The sequence below is a fragment of the Neoarius graeffei genome, chromosome 14 (genome assembly GCF_027579695.1).
Source record: "Neoarius graeffei isolate fNeoGra1 chromosome 14, fNeoGra1.pri, whole genome shotgun sequence".
In the NCBI taxonomy this organism is placed as follows: domain Eukaryota; kingdom Metazoa; phylum Chordata; class Actinopteri; order Siluriformes; family Ariidae; genus Neoarius; species Neoarius graeffei.
In genome coordinates this window covers 73,437,262-73,459,232 of record NC_083582.1, presented here as the reverse complement: position 1 = coordinate 73,459,232, position 21,971 = coordinate 73,437,262, and the positions used below count along the sequence as shown (strand labels likewise).

General features: G+C 44.3%; 1 protein-coding gene across 1 annotated transcript in view; it reads right to left on the bottom strand.

Annotated features, from left to right (window-relative positions):
- fmn2b (formin 2b) overlaps nt 1–21,971 on the bottom strand; it is a 209,779-nt gene that overhangs the window by 68,648 nt on the left and 119,160 nt on the right. The window contains exon 15 of the mRNA XM_060938883.1: nt 19,295–19,415. Within this exon, the coding sequence (XP_060794866.1) occupies nt 19,295–19,415 (121 nt within the window). The remainder of the gene's footprint in view (nt 1–19,294; nt 19,416–21,971) is intronic.

Genomic DNA, 21,971 nt, shown 5'->3' with positions numbered 1-21,971 from the left:
CTGTACTGTTGTTGTAAATGCACAAAATAACAGCTAGGAAGCTCTTGAGTACACGCGAAACAACCGTTTGTTACAAAAATGACGTCTCTAACCGACGTTTCAATCCCCGACTCGCTCTAGCCACCTGGCTGCACCGCTGCACTCAAGTCAGAGACGCGAAGGAGGAAGGGGAGGGGCTGAAGAGGGCAGAGCCACATGCTCTGGAAGAGGGGCAGGGGGATTGGGCAAAGCGTTCCATTCTGGCTTTGAGTTCTCACAGATCAGCGGTATCAACTTCAGCGAGAACTTGACTGAAATGCGAGTTCGGACGATATGCGTACTTTTTAATGTGAAAACGTACAGTCGTACAATGAGGTAAAAATTCGTAGCGGCTATGCAAGATGCGTACAGGTTGGCAGGTATGCAGATATATTCCATTCAGCCCGCATGATATTGAACAAGTCGAAGACGAGTGGCTGAATGGAATACATCTGATAGACCATGAAAAAAAAAAAAAGCCAGCCAATATTTTCATAATACACATCCCTTTCGGGTGTTCAACGTGTCAAAAATTCTCTCAAAACCTTCTGTATTTAACGAAGCAAACCTGGCGGCCATGTTTGTTTACAAATTGTCAGTCACTTGCTAGCGTGGAAGTTTTACGTGACATGTCTCGACAACCATGCAATATCAAACCATATTCAACACTCATTCTCCATTGATTAGAGTGACATAATACACGTAGGATAAGCGATATGCTAACAATATTGCATGCTATCAAGCCAAATGAATGAAACCCGCTAGAAGGGAATACATTTTTATTCCACTAAAAAAAAAAAGGGTCCTGGATGGATATTTCCATCCTGCTACGACTAACAAGTGTCACTCAGGAACATATAGAAATATTGTGGCGCAAAATGCTGAAATGCTTTAATGCATTATTGTATGAACAAACAAATTAAAATCTTAAGGATGGAGGGAAAGGTCGATTCACACAGACGCATCAGAAGGGAATTTCAGGACTTTGAAATAATTTCCTAAGCACACCACAAAATACAATGCCTCATTTTTCAGGTCAGTCTCAATTATCACTACGCCGGATGATGCGTTTTCCCCCACTGCCAAACAGATGGATATGCTAACTGTCACACTGGTGTTATGTAATACATTTTTAAATATCTTGCCTTACTTGACCCGTGTTTACACATCTCAATAAGAAGGACCATTTACAGGAATACCATCTGGAAAGTCTTGTGGGATTCCACACAGCACCCAGTTCTCAACATCCAACATGACTGATTAATTCTGCTACAAAAACTGAGCAAGCCGCTTCTAAGCAGCGGATATGAAACCAACGTCTCTTCCAGCAATCTTCACCGTGAGATGGAAGATAAATGCATGCTTTTGAGGGGAGCAAATATAAACCAGCTATAAAAGTGACAAAACCAGAAGGATGAGGATTCGACTGGGGTATAAAAGTCTGTCATGTACCATACTGTGCAGTCAATGAACTGGTCAACAATTAGACGACAAGGAACCTTCCGGAAGCGGCGAACGGAAAGATCGCAGAGGTGAATGAAAATTGGGCCTCTGCTTCCCTGCCAGTGCGTCTTTGATCATTGAGCAAAACATGGCACAATTACACCAATTATGATCAGAGGAGCACGAGTGAACCTCCATCAATTTCCTCAGCCATAACCTCTCGTGGGCTGACATCCCATTGTGTCAGACGGGTGTTTCACAGGAGACAGATAAAAATGCAGCATCAGTCCAAGGCGATCTAAAGTACGCTTTCGAACTTTTGGCCAAAAACAAGCCTGGCAGGATAAACCCGCTACTGAACATGAATAAATGAACAGGCCTTTTGACTGTATTGGTGTTTTACCCCCCTTACACATCTCAACACACATGACCTCTGATATTCTTGAGTCTTTAGACAGAAGTCACGTCACTATCTTGACAATGCCTGATGAGATTTTTTTTTTATTTTTCAAAAGGCCATGTCAGCACCTGAGGCTACTACATGGCAAAAAACAAGCAGACATTAAATACTTTATAAATTAATCATTTAAGAAAGCCAGGGCCTAAAGGTTAGAGAAGCAGCTTTGGGACCAAAACATCACCAGTTCAATTCCCTGGGCCTCTTGAGCAAGGGGCCAAACCCCCAACTGCTGCTCCGGGCACGTTGTCTGTCGCTCTGGACAAGGGTGTTTGTTAAACGCCCGTCATGCAAATAAGAAAATGAGCTGCTTGAAAAACCACATGACAGAAACTAACACTTGGCAGTGGCAGTGCCTTCTTTATTTTATATTAAAATGATAAAAAAAAAAAAATCCAAGGCATTTTGTGAGTAAAGTTCTCGTGGTGTTCAGCCCAGGACAGCAGAGTAACGTATGCTCAATTGTTAATGTCTTGCAAAAATGGCATGTTGGTGGTTCACCTTTTAATTAAAATAAATAAATAGAAACTATGGGTGAGCCTTGTAGATTCGATAAAAACTATTGATCCCTTTGGGCGGGTTCCCTCAGGGAAATTAAGATTCCAGCAGCATCATTACAGATAAACAGAGAAGAAATACTTCTAGATAAATTATTTACATTTACAAAAATAAAAAAAATAAAAAATATGGGGAAGAGAAGAGGGGGGCAGCAGGAGAGATATTGCACTATATATATTGCACATTGTCCAGTATTGCTTATTGTTAGGCTAGGCTACTGCTCCTTCCCATCCTCTGTCCTCCTGTTACCCCTCCTCCCCCCCAGAGAGGAGTTGGACAGTCTGATGGCGTGAGGGACAAAGGAGTTCGAGTCTGTTCATCCTGCACTTGGGAAGGAGCATTCTGTCACTGAACAGGCTCCTCTGGTTGCTGATGACTGTGTGCAGAGGGCGATTGGCATCGTCCATGATGTTCAATAGTTTGTCCACAGACTCCTCTGCCACCGTCACCAGTGTCTCCAGCTTCATGCCGACCACAGAGCCGGCCCGCCTGATCAGTTTGTCCAGCCTGGATGTGTCCTTCTTGGATGTGCTGCCCCCCCCAGCACACCACGGTGGAAAACAGGACACTGGCGACCACAGACTGATAGAACATCCACAGGAATTTCCTGCAGATGTTGAAGGACCGCAGCCTCCTAAGGAAGTACAGCCTGCTCTGTCCCTTCCTGTACAAGTGATTGGTGTTGCAAGTCCAGCTCAGCTTGCTGTCCAGCCACAGCCTGAGGTACTTGTAGGAATCCACAGCCTCCACCTCGACCAGAACTGGTCATGACCTTGGTCTGGACCTCCAAAGTCAATGACCAGCTCCTTGGTCTTCAAGGTGTTGAGCAGCAGATGGTTCCTGTTGCACCACACAGCAAAGTTCCTCACCAGGCTCCTATACTCCTCTCTGTCGTCACTGATGCACCCAACGATGGCCGAGTCATTGGCAAACTTCTGAATGTGACACAGCTCCGAGTTGTAGCAGAAGTCCACAGTGTACAGGGTGAAGAGAAGAGGGGCCAGCACTGTGCCCTGGGGTGCTCCGGTGCTGCTAATCACAGTGTCAGACGTGACGTCCTTCAGCCTGACGTACTGCGGCCTGTCAGTGAGGTAGCTGGAGATCCAGGTGACCAGGCAGGGGTCCACTTGCATCCTGTTCAGTTTGTCCTGAAGCAATAGGGGCTGGATGGTGTTGAAGGCATTCAAGAAGTCCAAGAAAAGGATCCTCACTGTGCCATTTCCCTTATCCAGATGCGAGTGGGCTTGGTGTAGCAGGTAGAGGGATTGCGTCTTCCACACAAACACCTGCCCGGTACTCAAACTGCCGACAGTCCTGGGCATGTTGTACCTGGGGTCTGAGGAAGAGCTGCTCCAACGTCTTCATCAGATGCGAAGTGAGTGCCACCGGTCAGAAGTCGTTCAGCTCACTGGGCAGATTCTTTTTGGGAACTGGAATGATGCATGTCTTCCAGAAGGTGGGCACTCTCCCCAGCTGCAGGCTGAGGTTGAAGACGCACTGGAGTGGTTCACCCACGCAGGTCTTCAGTAGTCGGGGACACACCTTGTCTGGGCCTGCTGCTTTCCTGGGGTGAAGCTTCCTCAGTTGACCTCTGACCTGGTCTGCAGTAATGCATGGAGGAGTCTGTGTTGAGGGAAGGAGAGATGGCTGCAGTGAGGGGAGGGTGGGGGGGACATGGGCTGGTTGAGCCAATTGAAGAAAGTCATTCAACTCATTTACCCTCTCCACCCTCGCCTCAATGATTCTGGTCTTTGCATTGTGGCCTGTGATCGTTTTCACACCTTCCCAGACCTCCCTCATGCCATTCTTCAGCTTCTGCTCCACCTTTCTCCTGTAGCTGTCCTTAGCTTCCCTCATGCAGCATTTCACCTCCTGCTGTGCTGCCTTCATCACCTCCCCATCCCTGCTCCTGAAGGGGGCCTTCTTCCCATTGAGGACAGCTTTGACTTCCTGTGTTACCCATGGCTTGTTATTAGGGTAACACCGTACAGTCTTGGCAGGGGAGACCACGTCTGCACAGAAGTTGAGGTAATCCGTCAGACAGTGTGTCAGCCCCTCTATGTCCTCTGTGGGTTAAGCAGCACATCCCAGTCCGTGATGTCGTAGCAGTCCCTGAGGGCATCTTCCATTTCAGGGGACCACCTCCTGATGGAGCTAGTTGTTGCAGGCTGCCTTTGAACCAGGGGGGTGTACTTCGGCTAGAGAAGAACCAGGTTGTGGTCAGACTTCCCTAGTGGGGGGGAGGGGTGTGACTGTATGCATCCCTCACATTAGCATACAGCAAGTCAATTGTCCTGTTCCTTGTTGGACAATCCACAACCTGGTAAAAAGCCAAAGTAGAGCAGGGCTCGACATTAGCACTTGCCCGATGGCGGTTTTTTTTACGTCTTTCGGGCCAGTTCGTTTTTGATACAAATTAAATTTTATTACTCATTTTACCCAGAATTGTGAAGAAATTGTTCATAAAATGCACCTTTTTGATGCGAGGTCCGTCATCATTGTTTGAGTCACGTCACGCTGCGCGGCAGGAGTGTGCCGTCTTCGTGCATCTTCGGAGATGTTTGGCAGGAAAATAGCATCTTGTAGACGAAGACGGTTGCAGCAAGGAGACCATCAGAACGGTGAAATTCAAATAGAAACATGTTCAAACTCCACACTCCCCAACCTGGCCAAAGGCCAGGTAAATAGTTTAAATATGATCGTGCATAAATCATCAGGTATTAACGAACAGCTTCATTTTGAACTCGGCAGCCAATCAGAGCGCGCGACGTCACGCTCTGTTTACAACTCGCCAAATATGGCGCCAAATCATAAAACAGCATTTCAACATGCGCGCTTTAACTTCAGATGGTGTAAAATCGTTCAGACATTGTATATTAACAAAATTTCAGGATACACTGCCAAGAAATATGGCTACACATGTATCAACCTTTAGTGATACAAGAATAAATGTTGGTTGCTATGACTGAAATAGAACAGATAAAATAATGTGGTAAATTAGATCTGATCCCATATATTACTCAAATATCCAAAGATGATGAAATACATCAAAATAGCCAAACTAGGTCTACATTACAACAAATAACTATTCTGACCCTCTCTGGTACAACCAGACCATGCTAAACCCAGTATACCCCCAAGTTGCTAGGGTATCTGCTGTTGCCATGGCAACGGTTTATGCAAATGAGCTGAATTTGCAAAAATTTACTACTAGTTCCCCCAAGGACATATCCTGAAAATTTGGTGTTTATATCTTGTCTTATTAAAAAAATAAATAATACATTTCACCCCTTTTTGGCTCACCTGAGCATAACTGTTAATTAGCTAATTAACAGGTAATTAGGGTTATAAAATCACCCCTGAGCAGGTAAGGCTTTGCAAAAATCTCACTAGATTATTCCCCAAAGTCCACCCTTTCAGGAAATGTACGGTTTGTCAATGATTCTCATGATATTTTAAGAAATAAAACTTCATGGGCAATAAAAATGCCCATTTAAATCCAGCATGATAAGGGTTAGTATGCCACCCTCCCCTTTCATCCAGACTTGGGACTGGCCTGTGTGTGTCTTGTGGCTATTATATAAAGGTGTATTTAAAAAGTTCATTGTACTTCTATTTCTATAAGAATATCTACAGTGGTGAGAATTCAATATCTACAATGTTGAGAATATATGAGCCAAAGTTGAAACCATGACAAAAAAGGAAAATACGTCCCCATCACACAGGGTGGGTTACAGGCAAAGCTTATTCTATAAACAAGTTGCATGGTGAGGCAAAACTTGGCTTATTCTAAAACTTGGACTACGTTCAGACTGCACTCTGAAACGACCCATATCCGATTTTTTTGCCTATATGCAACCTGTACTTATCCGATTTGTTATTGACAATCAAACGACACAGATCCAATTTTTTCACATGCGACCCAGGCCGCTTGGATATGTGGTCCTAATTCTGATGCATATCCGTTATTTTTCACATGCGACCTACACGTCATCAACAAGAGACAAACGTCACTATTCTGCGTTGGCTAATCCTGCCTCTTTGGTGGAAAACAACATTTGTACAGTTTTCAGAATTTAAATACTTTTATAGAATTGATCAAGCTAATGGTGGATTTGGTAGGGACCTGGATGTTAAATCATCCTGTATTACAAGACTGTTCTGGAAATTCCCAGTAATTTGACACCTTTGGTCTCATTAGTCTGCTGCCCACATTAATCAGATTATTGAGAGAGTTCTGCCGCCGCCACAAAAACCACATTGCCAGGTCTCGCCTCATCTCCATGCTCTACTTGCAAACTTGAGTGCGCTTTTTTTTTGGTTTACGCATTACGTAGATGTGCTTATTACGTGTCAATTTGCGCATGTGGGACATTTTTGGATCGTTTTCCGTTCATATTGGAGATCGCATACAAGTCTCTCATAATTGGTAATGTGAACGGCCTAACAAAAAAATCGGATTTCACAACAAATCGGATATGGGTCGTTTCAGGTTGCAGTCTGAACGTAGTGTTATACAAACAATTGTTAAATGTAAAACAGTAATCAACAGCATGTGTTAAACAAACAGAACAAGAACAAAGGAAATTTTTAAATGTAACTAAGAAATTGATAGAAGAAATGCAAACAATAAAATAGCAATATGAACAAACAAGATAGATATAATGTTAACCAAATATGAATAATCTTTTCATTAATTTTCACCTTAAAACGCACCAGAATGCATGAATACGAATTGAAAAATCAAAATTTTCCGGAGGAGGGCCCCCGGACCCCCCCTCTTTGTGCAAGCACCTGTGGAGCTTGCAGCGGCTGCCGTGCGCATTCAGGCCATCACTTTTTCCATTTGGGCCAACAACTTTTCAATTCCACTGGCCCAATGGGCCACCAGTGGTAAATGCTTAATGTCTAGGCCTGTAGAGTCCAAAGTAGTGTCAATAAAGTCCCCAGAAATGATCATAAATGCCTCAGAGTGCTGTGTCTGCAGCCTTGCTGTGACAGAGTGACTCTCCTCACATGCAGCGGCTGCATCTGCCCTCGGAGGGATGTAAAACACAGATGGTGATCACGTGACTGAACTCCCTCTGCAGATAATATGGCCGCAGGCTAACGGCTAGCAGCTCCAAGTCCGGGCAACACCAGCGGTTGTTAACATAAGTCCCCCACCTTTACCTTTCCCGCATGCTTTAGTGTCTCTATCGGCTCTCACAGCAGTGAATCCCCACAGGTCCACGGTAGCATCCGGTACAAGACGTGTTAGCCATGTCTCCATAAAGATAAATAAGCTGCTCTCCTGGTAAATCCGCTGGTTGTTCAGTGTGGATAGCTCGTCGACTTTATTTGGCAGCACGTTCACATTCCCCATGATCACGGAGGGAATGGATGGTTTGTAGCGCTGCCGGTTGTCCGCTAGCCTAGCCTTTAGCTTAGCAGCCCCTGGGTTTCCTCCTCAACTCGGCCGGGATGAGGCGTCATATCCCAGCTCGTCCCACTGTTTTCAGGGCCAGCAGCTCCTCTCTCGAATAAATGAGAGCTGGCTCCTGGTTGCATGTTAAAGTTAAAAATATCCATGTGATAAGTAAAACACATCGTCTTTGTGTAAGAGCAAAAAGAAGTGTTTTTTTTTTTAAACTAAAAACTACAAAGCTACTGGAGAGGCAGCCGTCTCACACAGTGCCCATACACAGACTGGATGTCCAATCCGACACTTGGTCTACACCACTTAGTCACGTCTATTTTGGAATGAGGATTTAAAAAAAAAAAAAAAAAAAAAAAAAAAAAGTGTATGAAATGTGTGACAAAGAACAATGAAATTCTTGCTTTGTGTCAGTTCTCAAGATGACAAATGCATTCACAGCTAGGCACGGTATGAAATACCATCACAAGCTAATTAGCTGGTGAGCTCAGTTTTTTTTTTCCTGCCCCACCAAAAAAAAAACAAACAAAAAAAACAAAACTACGGTACGTTTTCACACATGGATGGGGCCTTGGGCACATCTACAGAGAGCCTCTTCGGTAGACAGCCATCTTGGATCTGTACGTGCACGTACATGTGTGTTATGTGGACAGCGTACGACCCGACAAGTCATCGACAACAGGCAGAGCTGTGGCTAATCCACAGAGTGCAGCTCCAGCAAATCACTGGTGTCGCACTCGAGACCCAGACTCACTCTGCAAACTTGCAATAAATATTGGAACAATGGCTTCAAATATTTCATCTGAAGACATCTTGGACTGACTGAAGCAAAAAAAATAAATACATAAGTTTCCCCATTTATAAAACATTCCGCTCAGTTTTAGATTATAAAACCTCCATGACTAACTCCATCATGCATCTATTACAAGAAAATGTAGCTGTACAAGTACTCGACATATTTTGACAGATACGGTTACTAACATGCCTACAAAAACCAAACCACACTACAATAACTAGTTGGCTAACTATTAGAGACGGAAGAATGACAAACTGCATTTTCATTTTGAAGATGCTCCCAATACATTTTTAGTATCATATCCAGAGCATTTTAATGATTTAAAATGCTGCAGTCATGAGCAGCGAGTGAAGATTTTTTCCCCCCATTTGGTCACAAGAGAACTGGTTTAAAAACAGTACAGCACCCTACAGTTTGCTTTCAGAGCAGAGATTACAAATGCACCCAAAATGTGATTTAAAAAAAAAAAACGAGTTTGCACACAATTGATTATACATTTATTTCTCTTTGTTAAACATTCAAATACGTTCATTATAAAACCTTTGATGTGAAGTGGAACTGTGTCAGAGCTGCTGTGAGAGAAAATTAAATCGACATCTTAAACAGTGGAAAGTTCAGAATAATTAATTCATTAGGCTTGGTTTACGGCTGCTCGAGTGTTAAATGGACACTCCAGTACGGCGTACAAGCTTTCCCTCGTTCATCCGTTTTTATTGTTTTAGTTACTCATCTTGCCATCTCGTGAAAAACGGAGCAACTCTGAGTAAACACTTGTTCTACCCTGGACATTGTTGGAGGATACGGAGTTCAGACCAGTTAACCCAGACTTTACCTCTTAACCCTCTCAGTTTGGTCATGCTGAAGTACCTGGAATGACGCTGCTCGAATATGCTCTTAACCATTAACTTTTGAAACGTACTGAGAAACCGATCAGGGATCATATGCAAAAGGAGGTGGTGGCGGCAGCGGCAAGTTTAAAGAGCGTCTATTAAAAGCCAGCCATCGCATGTTCATTGATCCCAGGCCAGCTCAGTGGTTCTTATTAAAAAGTCTGCGGTAGACGAGTCAACATGTTCACTTGGATCAGACAAAGTTTAGAAATTAGGACCAGATAAAGTGCTGAAACTCTTGAAAATTATTTAATCGTGCTTTTAAACTTAACAATCCAACTATAAGGTATAATTCAATCCAGTAACGGTGGCCTGTAGATATTTACCCGACTCCTTCCTGCCCCCTTGGCCGTGTGAATGATCATCCGATTCGTCAGCCTACAAACCGCATCCAAATTTCCACGTCCAGTTACTCAGTCTCCCGAAATAGCTTGGCCTCTGATTGGCCGTGACCAGGAGCCGTTTGACCAGTGAGACCTTTGCTTTGTAGCTTGCCTGTGTCTGACCTGTCTGATTGATTGAAGAGGCACAAGGAGGAGGGTGGGATGGGGAGGAATTTAAGGGGAACAAGAGCAACAACAAAAAATGGCGAGGGAGAAAAGGAAGAGGACTGGGCCTGTTAACCATTTCAAATGTGTTAACAACTTCCAGCCCCATAAACGGCTGACCTTGGGAAATAACCTCATGCTTAAAGCCCACGTTCAAAGACTTGCATGCGCATGGATGCCGGGCCAGCGTTTATGCCCATGTTTACGTATGGAAGTTGAAGCAATTTGACCAGTGATTCAAGGCTTAAGCACTTAATTGGAGAAATAATTCATGCCAAACTTCTCAGGAATGAGGATCATTTCCCTCAATGTTTGTTTTATCAAATGGTGTTACGAGGCTTTCCCAAGTCTCAAAAGACATGCTTGGTGGTCATCTGCCACAGCTATTCAACATCAGCAACTCAGGTTTTACAAATCAAACCAGCCAGGTTCAGGACTTAACCAGAGTCTCTAAAAAGAGGTCTTCAAAAGACATGCGGTTAGGTTAACATGGGACGGCCTTGAGCTGAGCTGCCCTTGAGCGAGGCACCTAACTCCCAACTGCTCCCTGGGTGCTGTTAGCATGGCTGCCCACTGCTCTGGGTATGTGCGTGCTCATTGCTCACGTGTGTTCACTGCTTCAGATGGGTTAAATGCAGAGAGAAATTTCACAAGTGTGTGATGAGTATAGCCTAGGTCACAACCAGACGTACGATTTTTTGGCCGTGCAATTTTTGGCATTTCCCCAAATCGCTACTTTTTTGTTTGTGGAGAAAGACGCACGTTGGCCGCAAGTTTGTCTTGCAACCTGAAAAAAACGTAGGCGCCCGTAGAGTTTGTTTGACATGACAAAGAACCTCTGCGGCCAGTCTGTGACCAGTCTACGGCTTGAAAATCAGCACATCACACGCGTGCCCTCTGTACGTTTCTTGCACGTAGACCGGCCGTAGGAGCATGTACGGCCGGTTGTGACCTAGGCTAAAAGAAGTTGTTCTAAAATATGAAGCTGTATTAGAGTCATTATAGGTTTAAAAACGGGGGGGGGGGGGGGGGGGGGGGGGGGGGGGGGGGGAATCCAAAGATGATTCATAAAATTTATGGAGAAAAAAAAAAGTTCTAAATTTGCAAAGGGAAGAGAGGGAAAAAAAAAAATACCTCTGGTCCTTGACAAAAATACCCCGGTTTTCCCAATTTTTTTTTTCTTGGAAATTTACAACTTTAATCTCAGAGAATTTATGAGGTTTTCCCCCTGCAAATTTGTGACTCTACAATCTCAGAAATTAAATTTCTCTTGTAAATTTACGACTTTAATCATGGAAACTCCCTCTCAGAAGATTAACCCCCCCCCCCAAGCTTCATGATTACACTTTAAAAAAAAAACAAATATTTTCCCCCTACAATGGTCCTAATACACCATCTTCACTAAAAGTCCCTCAAAAAAAAAAAGGACAGAAAAAGAAAAAAAGGTACAAGAACCTGTACTTTAGAGATTTTATGAGGAAATGAAATACTGATCAGTATGGTCGTCTTAATTACTTTTACTGTTCTTACCAAGATTGAGTTGGCAGATTTTTCCTACAGGTGGCAGGTTGTGTATATTTTTAGTCTTTTATGCCTTGTGCATAGCGTATCGCCACCATTCTCTCAGTGTACACACAGTCAGTTCCATCAGTATTTGGACAGTGACCGTTTTGCCTTTGTACACCACAACAGATTTGAAATCAAGCCATCGAAGTAACTGAAGTATACTGTACATTTTCAGCTTTAACTCAAGGCATTTAAAAAAAATCCTGCACTGTTTAGGAATTAGACATTTTTCTACATGAAGCCTCCATTTTCAAAGGCTCGAAAATAACTGGACAAACTAGCAGTTCGAAATGAGCATTGTTTTTGTGGCCAATGCCTAATAGAATCAGTGAGGCAGTAGCCACTGTCTCATCGTGTTGTAAGAATGAGTAACGATAGCGCATTGTGCATTACAATCACTAGAATGGTGATCGTGATACGAACAGTTGATCTCGTGTTATCAAAGGTACACAAGAACCCGTGGCGAAGCCGCTATGTCATCGTGATGTAAGAATGAGTAACAATCACGAAACTTCGTAAGAATCAGCACTTATCCTGATCAAGCTCGATTACGTGTTCTATTTCTTGATAAACTTCGGAAACAATCAGAACCAGAAACGAAATAAAAGCCTTGCTATAACTTCGTAGTATCGGAAGATAATCGACAGATAGAAAGATAAATGAAATTCACCTCGGGTTCACCAAGGCTACCGATTCGATATCAAGCAGTGTTTAAGAAAATTTACCTTTTGTTTGGTCTTTTCTGAAAGGTCAAATGAAAGGGTTTTTTTTTAGCTTTTTGGCAGATATATTGAAAAGCCGATATCAAACTTCTGCTATTCCCTTTAATTCTTTTTTTTTTTAAAGAGTCTTTATACTACACTTCGGAAACAAAACGTGCTCATTAGTACTAAAAGAATCCTAAAACAATTCATGAAGTGCTTTCTTACCATTTTGAAAATGGATCTAGTTCACAGCACTGTATTTTGAACAAAACAGTAACCGAAATCAATAACCAAAATACTACAGGCCTTGATGCTGCTCACAGCTTGGTGATGCTTGAAAGAGATGAGGCGAATATCATTAATGTGTATATGCGCTATATTTACTATATGGACATTGTATCATAACTATTTATAAGCAGCAGCCACATGTGCCCATAGGGTACCTATTTTTAATACTTGGATGGAAATCCTTTGTAGTTCATTGAACACCTGAAGCTGAAATCTGAAGCCGAGCTCCTCCTGAGACGCGCTGCCAGGCCTTTACTGCAGCCACCTTTAGCTGCTGCTTGTTTGTGGGTCTTTCTACCTTCAGTAAATAAAAAGCATGCTCAACTGGACCGACTGACTGCCATTTAAGAACATTCCTTTTTGCACTTTAAGAAGCTCTTGGGTCGCTTTTGCCATGTCATTATCCATTTGTGAAGTACTATCCTATCAGTTGTGTTTCACTGTCCAAATTACTTACCATAGGAACCTACCCCCCCCTTCTTTTTTTTTAAGAATACATATTTAAAACATATAAAGGAAAAAAAAAAAAAAAAAAAAAAAGCTAGCTGAAAGATGCACAGGGCTGAACACTCACCTGTAAGATTCTTGACCTCATTAATCAAAAACCTGGTGATGGAAAAAGTGTGCACAGAAACCACAATATTACCTGAGCACAAAGGGTAGTATCTCACTGGGCTGTGACAGCTTGCAACAAACCGAACGTCATGAGCGAGAGAGTTTCAAAAGTGTCTTGAAACAGTCGCAGGGCTAATCAATTTCCTGGCATGAGCCACAAAGTCCCCTCCTAGAACTGCCACCTTATTGTGGTGGAGTTTGTGTGCTTGAATGATCCTAGGAGTTATGTTGTCGGAGGAATTACGCCCCTGTTAGGGTTTCCCAAGGCAGACAGGTCCTAGGTGACTGGCCAGACCAAGAGCGGTTCACCAAACCCCCTTACAGAAATGGAAAAAGAGAGAAGGAAAAAAAAAAAACCCACCAAGGACTGCGACGTCGCCCGGTATGGTACAGCCGGGACCCAGGCCCAGGGTTGGGGCTCGTATGCGAGCGCCTGGTGGCCAGGCCGGGCTCAGCCAGAAGTGGTGTCGTGGGCCCGACCTCCTGTGGGTTCACCACCCACAGAGGTAGCCGTAGAGGGCCAGTGCAGTGTGGATTGGGCGGCAGTTGAAGGCAGGGGCCTTGACGACCTGATCCCCGAACACAGCAGCTAGCTGTTGGGACATCCAGCTTCCGAAAGAGGCGGGGGACATTGAGTGAGTGGACCATGCCCTCTGCCTCCATTGTCGATGCAGCTGTTTGGAGCCGTGGCCGCAAGGTCTCCGGTGCCGGTCGTGGCGGCAATCCCCGAACCTGGTGGTGGACATCGGAAGTAAGAGATGCAGTCAAGCTGAAGGAGTCCCACCAGGCCATGTTGGCCTCCGGGACTCCTGAGGCAGCTGACTGGTATCGTGCCGCAGCTCGGGCAGTCGGAGGCAAAAACTCAGAACTGGGAGGAGTTTGGTGAGGCCATAGAGGAGGACCATCAGTCGGTCTCGAGGAAATTCTGGCAAACCGTCTGACGCCTCAGGAGGGGGAGGCAGTACTCTACCAACACTTTACAGTGCGGGTAGGGAGCTGTTGACCTCGACTGGGGATATTGTCAGGCGGTGGAAGGAATACTTCGAGGATCCCCTCAATCCCACTGTCACATCTTCCATTGAGGAAGCGGAGGCTGATGACTCAGAGGTGGACTTGTCCATTACCCAAGCCGAAGTCACTGAGGTGGTTTGCAAGCTCCTCGGTGGCAAGGCACCGGGGGGGGGGGGGGGGGGGGGGAATGAGATCTGCCCCAAGTACCTCAAGTCTCTGGATGTTGTGGGGCTGTCTTGGCTGACACACCTCTGCAACATCGCATGGCAGTTGGGGACAGTGCCTCTGGAGTGGCAGACCAGAGTGGTGGTCCCTCTTTTTAAGAAAGGGGGATCAGAGTGTGTGCTCCAATTATAGGGGAATCACACTTCTCAGCCTCCCAGGGAAGGTTTACTTCAGGGTACTGGAGAGGAGAATTCGGCCAATAGTCGAACCTTGGATCCAGGAGGAACAATGCGGTTTTAGTCCTGGTCGTGGAACACTGGACCAGCTCTATACCCTTCATAGGGTGCTCGAGGGTTCATGGGAGTTTGCCCAACCAGTCCACATGTGCTTTGTGGATCTGGAGAAGACATTCGACTGTGTCCCTCGTGGTATCCTGTAAGGGGGTGCTTCGGGAGTATGGGGTTCGGGGCTCTTTGCGAAGGGCTGTCCGGTCCCTGTACAAACGGAGCAGGAATCTAGCTCGCATTGCCGGCAGCAAGTCAGACCTGTTCCCAGTGCATGTTGGACTCTGGCAGGGCTGCCCTTCGTTACCGGTTCTGTTCATAATTTTTATGGATAGAATTTCTAGGTGCAGCCAGGGGCTGGAGGGAATCCTGTTTGGGAACCACAGGATTTCATCTCTGCTTTTTGCAGATGATGTCCTGTTGGCTTCTTCAAACCAGGACCTTCAGCATGCACTGGGGCGGTTTGCAGTCAAGTGTGAAGCGGCTGGGATGAGAAGCAACACCTCCAAGTCCGAGGCCATGGTTCTCGACTGGAAAAGGGTGGCTTGCCCTCTCCAGGTTGGTGGAGAAGTCCTGCCTCAAGTGGAAGAGTTTAAGTATCTCGGGATCTTGTTCATGAGTGAGGGAAGGATGGAGTGGGAGATCGACAAGAGGATCGGTGCGGTCTCCGCAGTGATGCGGTCGCTTTACCGGTCCATCGTGGTGAAGGAGCTGAGCCAAAAGGCAAAGCTCTCGATTTACCGGTCGATCTACGTTTCGATGCTCATCTATGGTCATGAGCTTTGGGTAATGACTGAAAGAACGAGATCGTGGATACAAGCGGCCGAAATGAGTTTCCTTTGCAGGGTGCTCCCTTGGAGATAAGGTGAGAAGCACAGTCACTCGGGAGGAGCTCGGAGTAGAGCCGCTGCTCCTCCACATCGAGAGGAATCAGCTGAGGTGGCTCGGGCATCTCTTTCGGATGCCTCCTGGACACCTCCCTGGGGAGGTGTTCCAGGCATGTCCCCCCAGGAGGAGGCCCCGGGGAAGACCCAGGAGACACTGGAGGGACTATGTCTCTCGGCTGGCCTGGGAACGCCTCCATATTCTTCCCGAGGAGCTGGCTGAGGTGTCTGGGGAGAGGGAAGTTTGGGCTTCCATGCTCAGACTGCTGCCTCCGCAACCCGGCCCCGGATAAGTGGAAGAAAATGAGATGAGATGAGCCGCAAAGTGTCATTCCTTCCTCGCTGAAATTTTGAACATGTTCAAAAGATTCGTGACAAAATCTCTCTCAAAATGGCCGCAAATGTGTCGCAAAGCAGTCACGAACCCTTCAAGTCAGTTTCCGTGAAACAGGAAGCGCGAGCCAGTATCTCGCTGGGCTGCAACAGCCTGCGATTAGTTGGAGACCCAACAATTGCGATAAAATGTGAATATCAATTCAGTGTGATTCCAAGAGAAAATTGTCACCAATTCACATATTTTATCGCAATTGTTGTCTCTCCAACTTGTCGCAGCCCAGTGAGATACTGGCTAAAAGACCACCAAATCAGCATTCATTCAATAACCGATTAGCTGTTTAGAGCATTATCTAGTGCATCACATCTATTGTTTTTCTCTTTTTGTTCCAAATATCCATAAAGCATTCCATTTCTGCAGCACCACAGCTCTGTCCCACCCACACTAATAACTTAGAACAGTTCCACTTATAACTGGACTGAGCACACCTTACTCACGTGCTTTGGCCCACACCCGCTAATGACTGCCGTGTTCTCACCTGCCTTAAGAATCACACCAAGGAGGAACGGTACCAGGTTTCGATTCAAACAGACTTAACACAATGTGAAAGCACCCATATTTTCTACTTAATTTAAAAAAATAAAAATAAAAATTTGCAATGCTTTTTTTTTTTTTATGTTGAACATACTTGGATAGATCACTGAACACTTTCATGATGAGTGGAAAGGGAAGGTTTATACATTAAAATCAAACGTTGGTGTCGACATTGTAAATGGCACAATTTACTTCTGTAACCTCTCCTGCTTTCCATCTTAAACTATACAAAGAATATGAGAAGACTAAATACTCAAAGTGTCATCCAAGATCAAGTTGCAGTTTAGAAATTGGGGGGGGACACGACCCCTGCTCAGCATTTTGCCCCTGGATTTCTCTTCTCTGCCACTTCCGGCATCATTCAGTCTCTCGGCGCCCCAATCTCCCTCTCATTCTGTACCATTAGTGCTCTTCCTCCCTCCCTTTGTAGGGTAGTCATAACAGAGGTATGGGAGCGCTGCTGGGTCTGATTGGTGCCATGCGAGATCAAACAGCTGCCAGAGACCCATGCAGTGCTTCCCTGCAAGGAGACGACAAAGTCCACAGCTAATAGCAGAGGAGCCACATCTGACAAGCACTGTGCATGTGTGTGGACCAGAGTGCGCGCAAATGTGTGTGAAAGACAGTGAGAGAAAGACGGGAAGCATGTGAGACGAGGTCAATTTAGTAAAAGCTTATTTCACACTTGTGTGAATAAACTAAAAGCAGACTTGAATTATGGACAAAACACTGCCAGGCAAAGGTTTTTAACGATGGCGTTTCCAATGGTTTATTACAGCGCAAAATGACAAATAAGCAGAAACACTAAACAAAATGTTCCACCAAGGAGCTACATCTGAACATGTAAGGACTAGTAAACACCTCAGATGCAACAGAGTCCCTAAATTAGTGTTAAGGATAAATTTATTAAGCCTATGATGAGACATTTGTTTAAAAAGTCCCGTTACACTGTCGGAGGCATTTATTTTTGCGGACATTAAGGGGACAAGTAGATGCAAACAGTGTTACAAGTCAGTAAAAGCAATTCTTCTGAAGATGAAAATGGGTCAAATCGTACATTATGGCCTTCACGCTCACCAGATCGCAGGCACATTGTACATTTATGGGAGATTTGAGTGACGTGTTAAGATTTTACTCGCCATCACAATCGTTAAAATACAGAGGGAAAAGCGTTTCGGAAGAACAGTGTGGTGTTCGAGTCAGGATGGTTCCAGGGACTTGGAGAATCTACGCTGAGGTGCATAGAAGTTGTTCTGGTGACCCAAAACCTCTAATAAGTACAAATTATATTGTGCCTCTCTCACACTCAAGATCGCTTTACAATTACCAAAAAAAAAAAAAAAATTCGCCCAAAGGAGGGTCGGGAAGCAATTCCAGTGGCATAGCTCCCCATAATCCCCCCCAAAAGGCACACAAAGGTAAATCCCACACTGCATGTAGAGCCACCATGATGCCACTGGGCAACATCACTCCCAACACCGTACCAAGCAGAGAACACTGGATAACCCCAATGTTCAAGAGCAAAGATCTCACTGCAGTTCATAGTGAGGAGCACAGGCATCACCCATGGAGGACCAAAGCCTGAAGGGAACCAACGCCCCAAAAAAGCTACGCCACAACCAGCAGACAAAACACAAAGGAAAACGAAAACACTCCGCAGTGTACTCGACTGCAAACAAATTTATAAAATACTCCATCTATCTACATACAGGTACTGATTCTATCATATATCATTCTCAATTTAAAAAGAGTCACAAAAATATTCCAATTTCCTGCACGCTCAGAGTGCCTCAGCCCTGCAAGAGAGTCAGATGAGCTCTGATGAAGCTGATCACCCTCGAGTGTAACGATGGGCCTTGACCCAAAGGAAGGTGATTCAAAGAGAAAAACGTGTTCAGCACACAGGAGTGCTCTCGGGGAATACGGCTGCGGGGCCAGATGGTTTGGATCAGACTCTACAAGGAGGCTAAATGCAACCAGCAGAGGATCAGCGAGATTAGCAGCACGCAAAAGCCGTTAAGATGAGAGAGAAGACACAGACACGACTTTAGATTTGTCTCGACCATCAATTCGAGGCAGGAGGGACCAGTGTGCGTTGTAAAATCTGGTTTCGGGACTGTTCAGAGCTCTGAAACGTGGCATTTTTCCTCGAATTCCAAACGACTTCAACTGAAGTGTGATTTATCGGCGCTGATTAGCGTTGTAGAGTAGGTATGTGGTGGATAAACGTGTGGCGGTGCTGAACGCTTATTGCTCACAGCTGGAGGCGGGAAGATGGAAGAGAGAGGGGAGAACGAAGACGGTAGCAGATCCTAGGAGAGTTAGGAGAAGAATAAAAGGCAGGAAGAGAAATTACCTAGACATCCTTATTTATGTAAAGAGGGATTAGAAAGAGACAGGCAGTCAGACTGAGACAGAGCGACAGAGAGCAGAAAAGTAAGAGTCAAAAGGAAAAAGAAGCTTAAAACCCTTAATTGGTGCATACTTCAGGGTTTGTACTCTTTGTTCAAGAGCTCCTTTATACTTTTATGCACTGTTCCTCAGTAAAACATTTGATTATGCAACCGTGGACGTCTTTTAAAGCGTATCCAGTTTCCCTAAACTAGCTCCTTGTAAGTGGAGAAAAGGGTGTAAGCGAGCAAGAGTGAGTGAAAGTGACAGGATGAGTGCCAATAAACATCAGCGTTTGTCTCATCTGGTGGCCCGGAGGCGGTGTGCATTACCTCGCAGGTCTTTTCGCAGCTTCAGCAGGTCTTTATTAAAATCCTCAAACTTCATCTGAGACGCCTGGAACAGGTCGTGTGGCTCGGGCAGAGGAAACACGCACGTCTCCCGGCCAGCATCCTGACACACACACACAAATGTTTTGTTATACTTGTGAGGACTCGCACAACACTCAAGGGAAACAAACAAAGCTACCAAGCCACTTGGAAGAAAAGTAAGCGTTCTGGTGCTTTTGGGGGGGGGGCGTTCTTTAAAATGCATGCAGAGTCATGATTGTATAAAAAGGTTTCTCCACACACAGTCTTTGAAGTGGTGCTGCTGCTGTTGGAGTGACAGTACAAGATGACAGCGTTGTGGGAAGGGCAGGCAATATTGCATAGCTGGGAATAAGACCACAAGTGACCACCAGCTCAAAACCACCCCACACACTGTTCCTCTATATTCCACAAACTGCTCGCCATTAAAGGATATGGGACATGAAACAAATGCACGCTATATCAGTTTCTTTCCATTAAAAATATGAATTAATTGCATCAATAAATACAAAATCTATTAAATTCAGCAAAATCGTTATATTCGTGATATGGCATTTCTGCTCGACTTCCGATATGCATTTTCTACAACCGGAAGAGCCGCTGTCACGTGATCATACGTCACAAAAACTTTTGGGCACAGCACAAGCGGGTAGATGAATGGAGAAGTGGATGACAAGAAAATTGTTTTTATAGTCTTTAAAGTACATTGGACATCATACATTAGACATCATGGTGTATTGTGCTGCTTATGGTTGCAATAATTCCAATGAGAAATGCCCTGGAGTAAGTTTTTTTTGCATTCCCCAAGGACCCGAAGCTGAGGAAAGTGTGGGCTCGCTACTGCCGTAGAAAAAACTTTGCACCTACTGTTTCCCAAACTGTTTTTCAAATAAAGTGAGACAATCATAAATATTAATTTTTAACTGAAACCCCCACCCTCAAATATAATTGGTATTATTTAATATATACGCAATGTGAATTGGCAAACCGGCCGTTTGGTAAGCATTTTTTTTTAATTATGCGCGAATAAAACAGAGTTGACAAATTTCAATGCAACAGATATCGATTATGTTTTCAAAACAATTGAATAATTTTCTGGAGCAACTATGCGGATTCCGACAAACATCGGTGAGTACAATAGGCCGGGTTCATGGAGGCAGTGACAGCGCCATAACATACAGGGCCTAACATTCCTACAACCGTAGAGACAGTCAAGAAATCCTGTAACATTAATGGACATTTAAATAAATGTTATGTTGGTAAGTTTGTTTAACTTTTCTTAATTTTCATCTCTTTCGCCAAACGGCATAGTGTTGTTGGCTGTGTGACGGCGTTTCACCATTCAATGTTTTCATCTCGGACTCTGGAAGCATTGTATCTCAATCAATCTCGAAAAATATCAGCAAAAAAAAAAAAAAAAAACTAGCTTGCAACGGCCTTTAGCTAGATCTATGATGAACTTTCAATGTATGATTGAAAAATAATACTTCTTTCAACAGATCATTAGCCTTTGAGCAGAATTGTTTTTAACTTACCAGGAAGCGTTATCGAGCCGACCGCTTTCAGTTTCATGAGGGCTGAATGAACTCTCACTCTCAGAATCATCTGACCCGTCAGAGTAAAGACAAGATCTATGTTCATGTGAATTTCCAGCTATCGGTTCGAATTGATAGGGTCTAACTTCACATCTCTGTGAAACATCGGGAATGTCACTGTCGATGGTGTCCATTTCGGTAAGAGCAATTCCAGCGTTATGGACGTGACACTTGAACTCAAAATGGCAACAAATGACGCAGTGCATGTTTTACTGTCTCCCAGTATTTAAACAGGTGTTGCATATTTTAAGGCTGTACCATACTGGAGAAGTGATAGAACAAGAACAATTCCCATAGTACATCTAGGGCATGCCAGAAAATGCCAATAAAAGATGCGTTATGGACGTGACAGAAAAAGTATCACCTTTTCTTCGGTGACTGTACATTATCATCAAACTCTGAAATTGTAAACCTAATGTCGAAATGGAGATATCCATTTGATAGAGGGGTCCAAGGTGAATATTAAAAAATCTTTGTTTAAAATATCTTGTATTTCATGCAGAGTTTTGGAAGGAAAAGTCAGCGTTATGGATGTGACGAAATTCCGTTATGGATGTGACGCGTCTGAAATAGACATGGCATATGTTTAGAAAATCAGCAATTTAACCACCATAGCCCTTTGAAAAACTCTAAATATCAGCTAAAACTATCAAAGTTCTTAAATAATATTTAGGATGGCTATTGTTTTGCTGTTTTGTGGATTTTAGCATACATTTCTGTGGCTTGTGGCAATAATATAGAATTGTACATGATCAAAGTTGATTTTAGCTTGGGTTTTACATTATAAGAAGGAAAGACTGACAGTGACATTAGGTTGGTTACAAATTGGTTCAACTTATTCACATCTGTAAAATACAGGCCTAGGTGAGATCTCTGTTTTGATGTATTACATGTTGCTTTATTTTTGCATGGTGAGGTTGACATTTACATGGAATTGCCCGTAACCTGTTTATATTAGATTCCCAAGCGCTGGCTCCTTGGAAAGTTTTTGTGACGTCACGGGTCACGTGACCACCTAGCTCATTAAGGAATCCTTGTTTTACGCT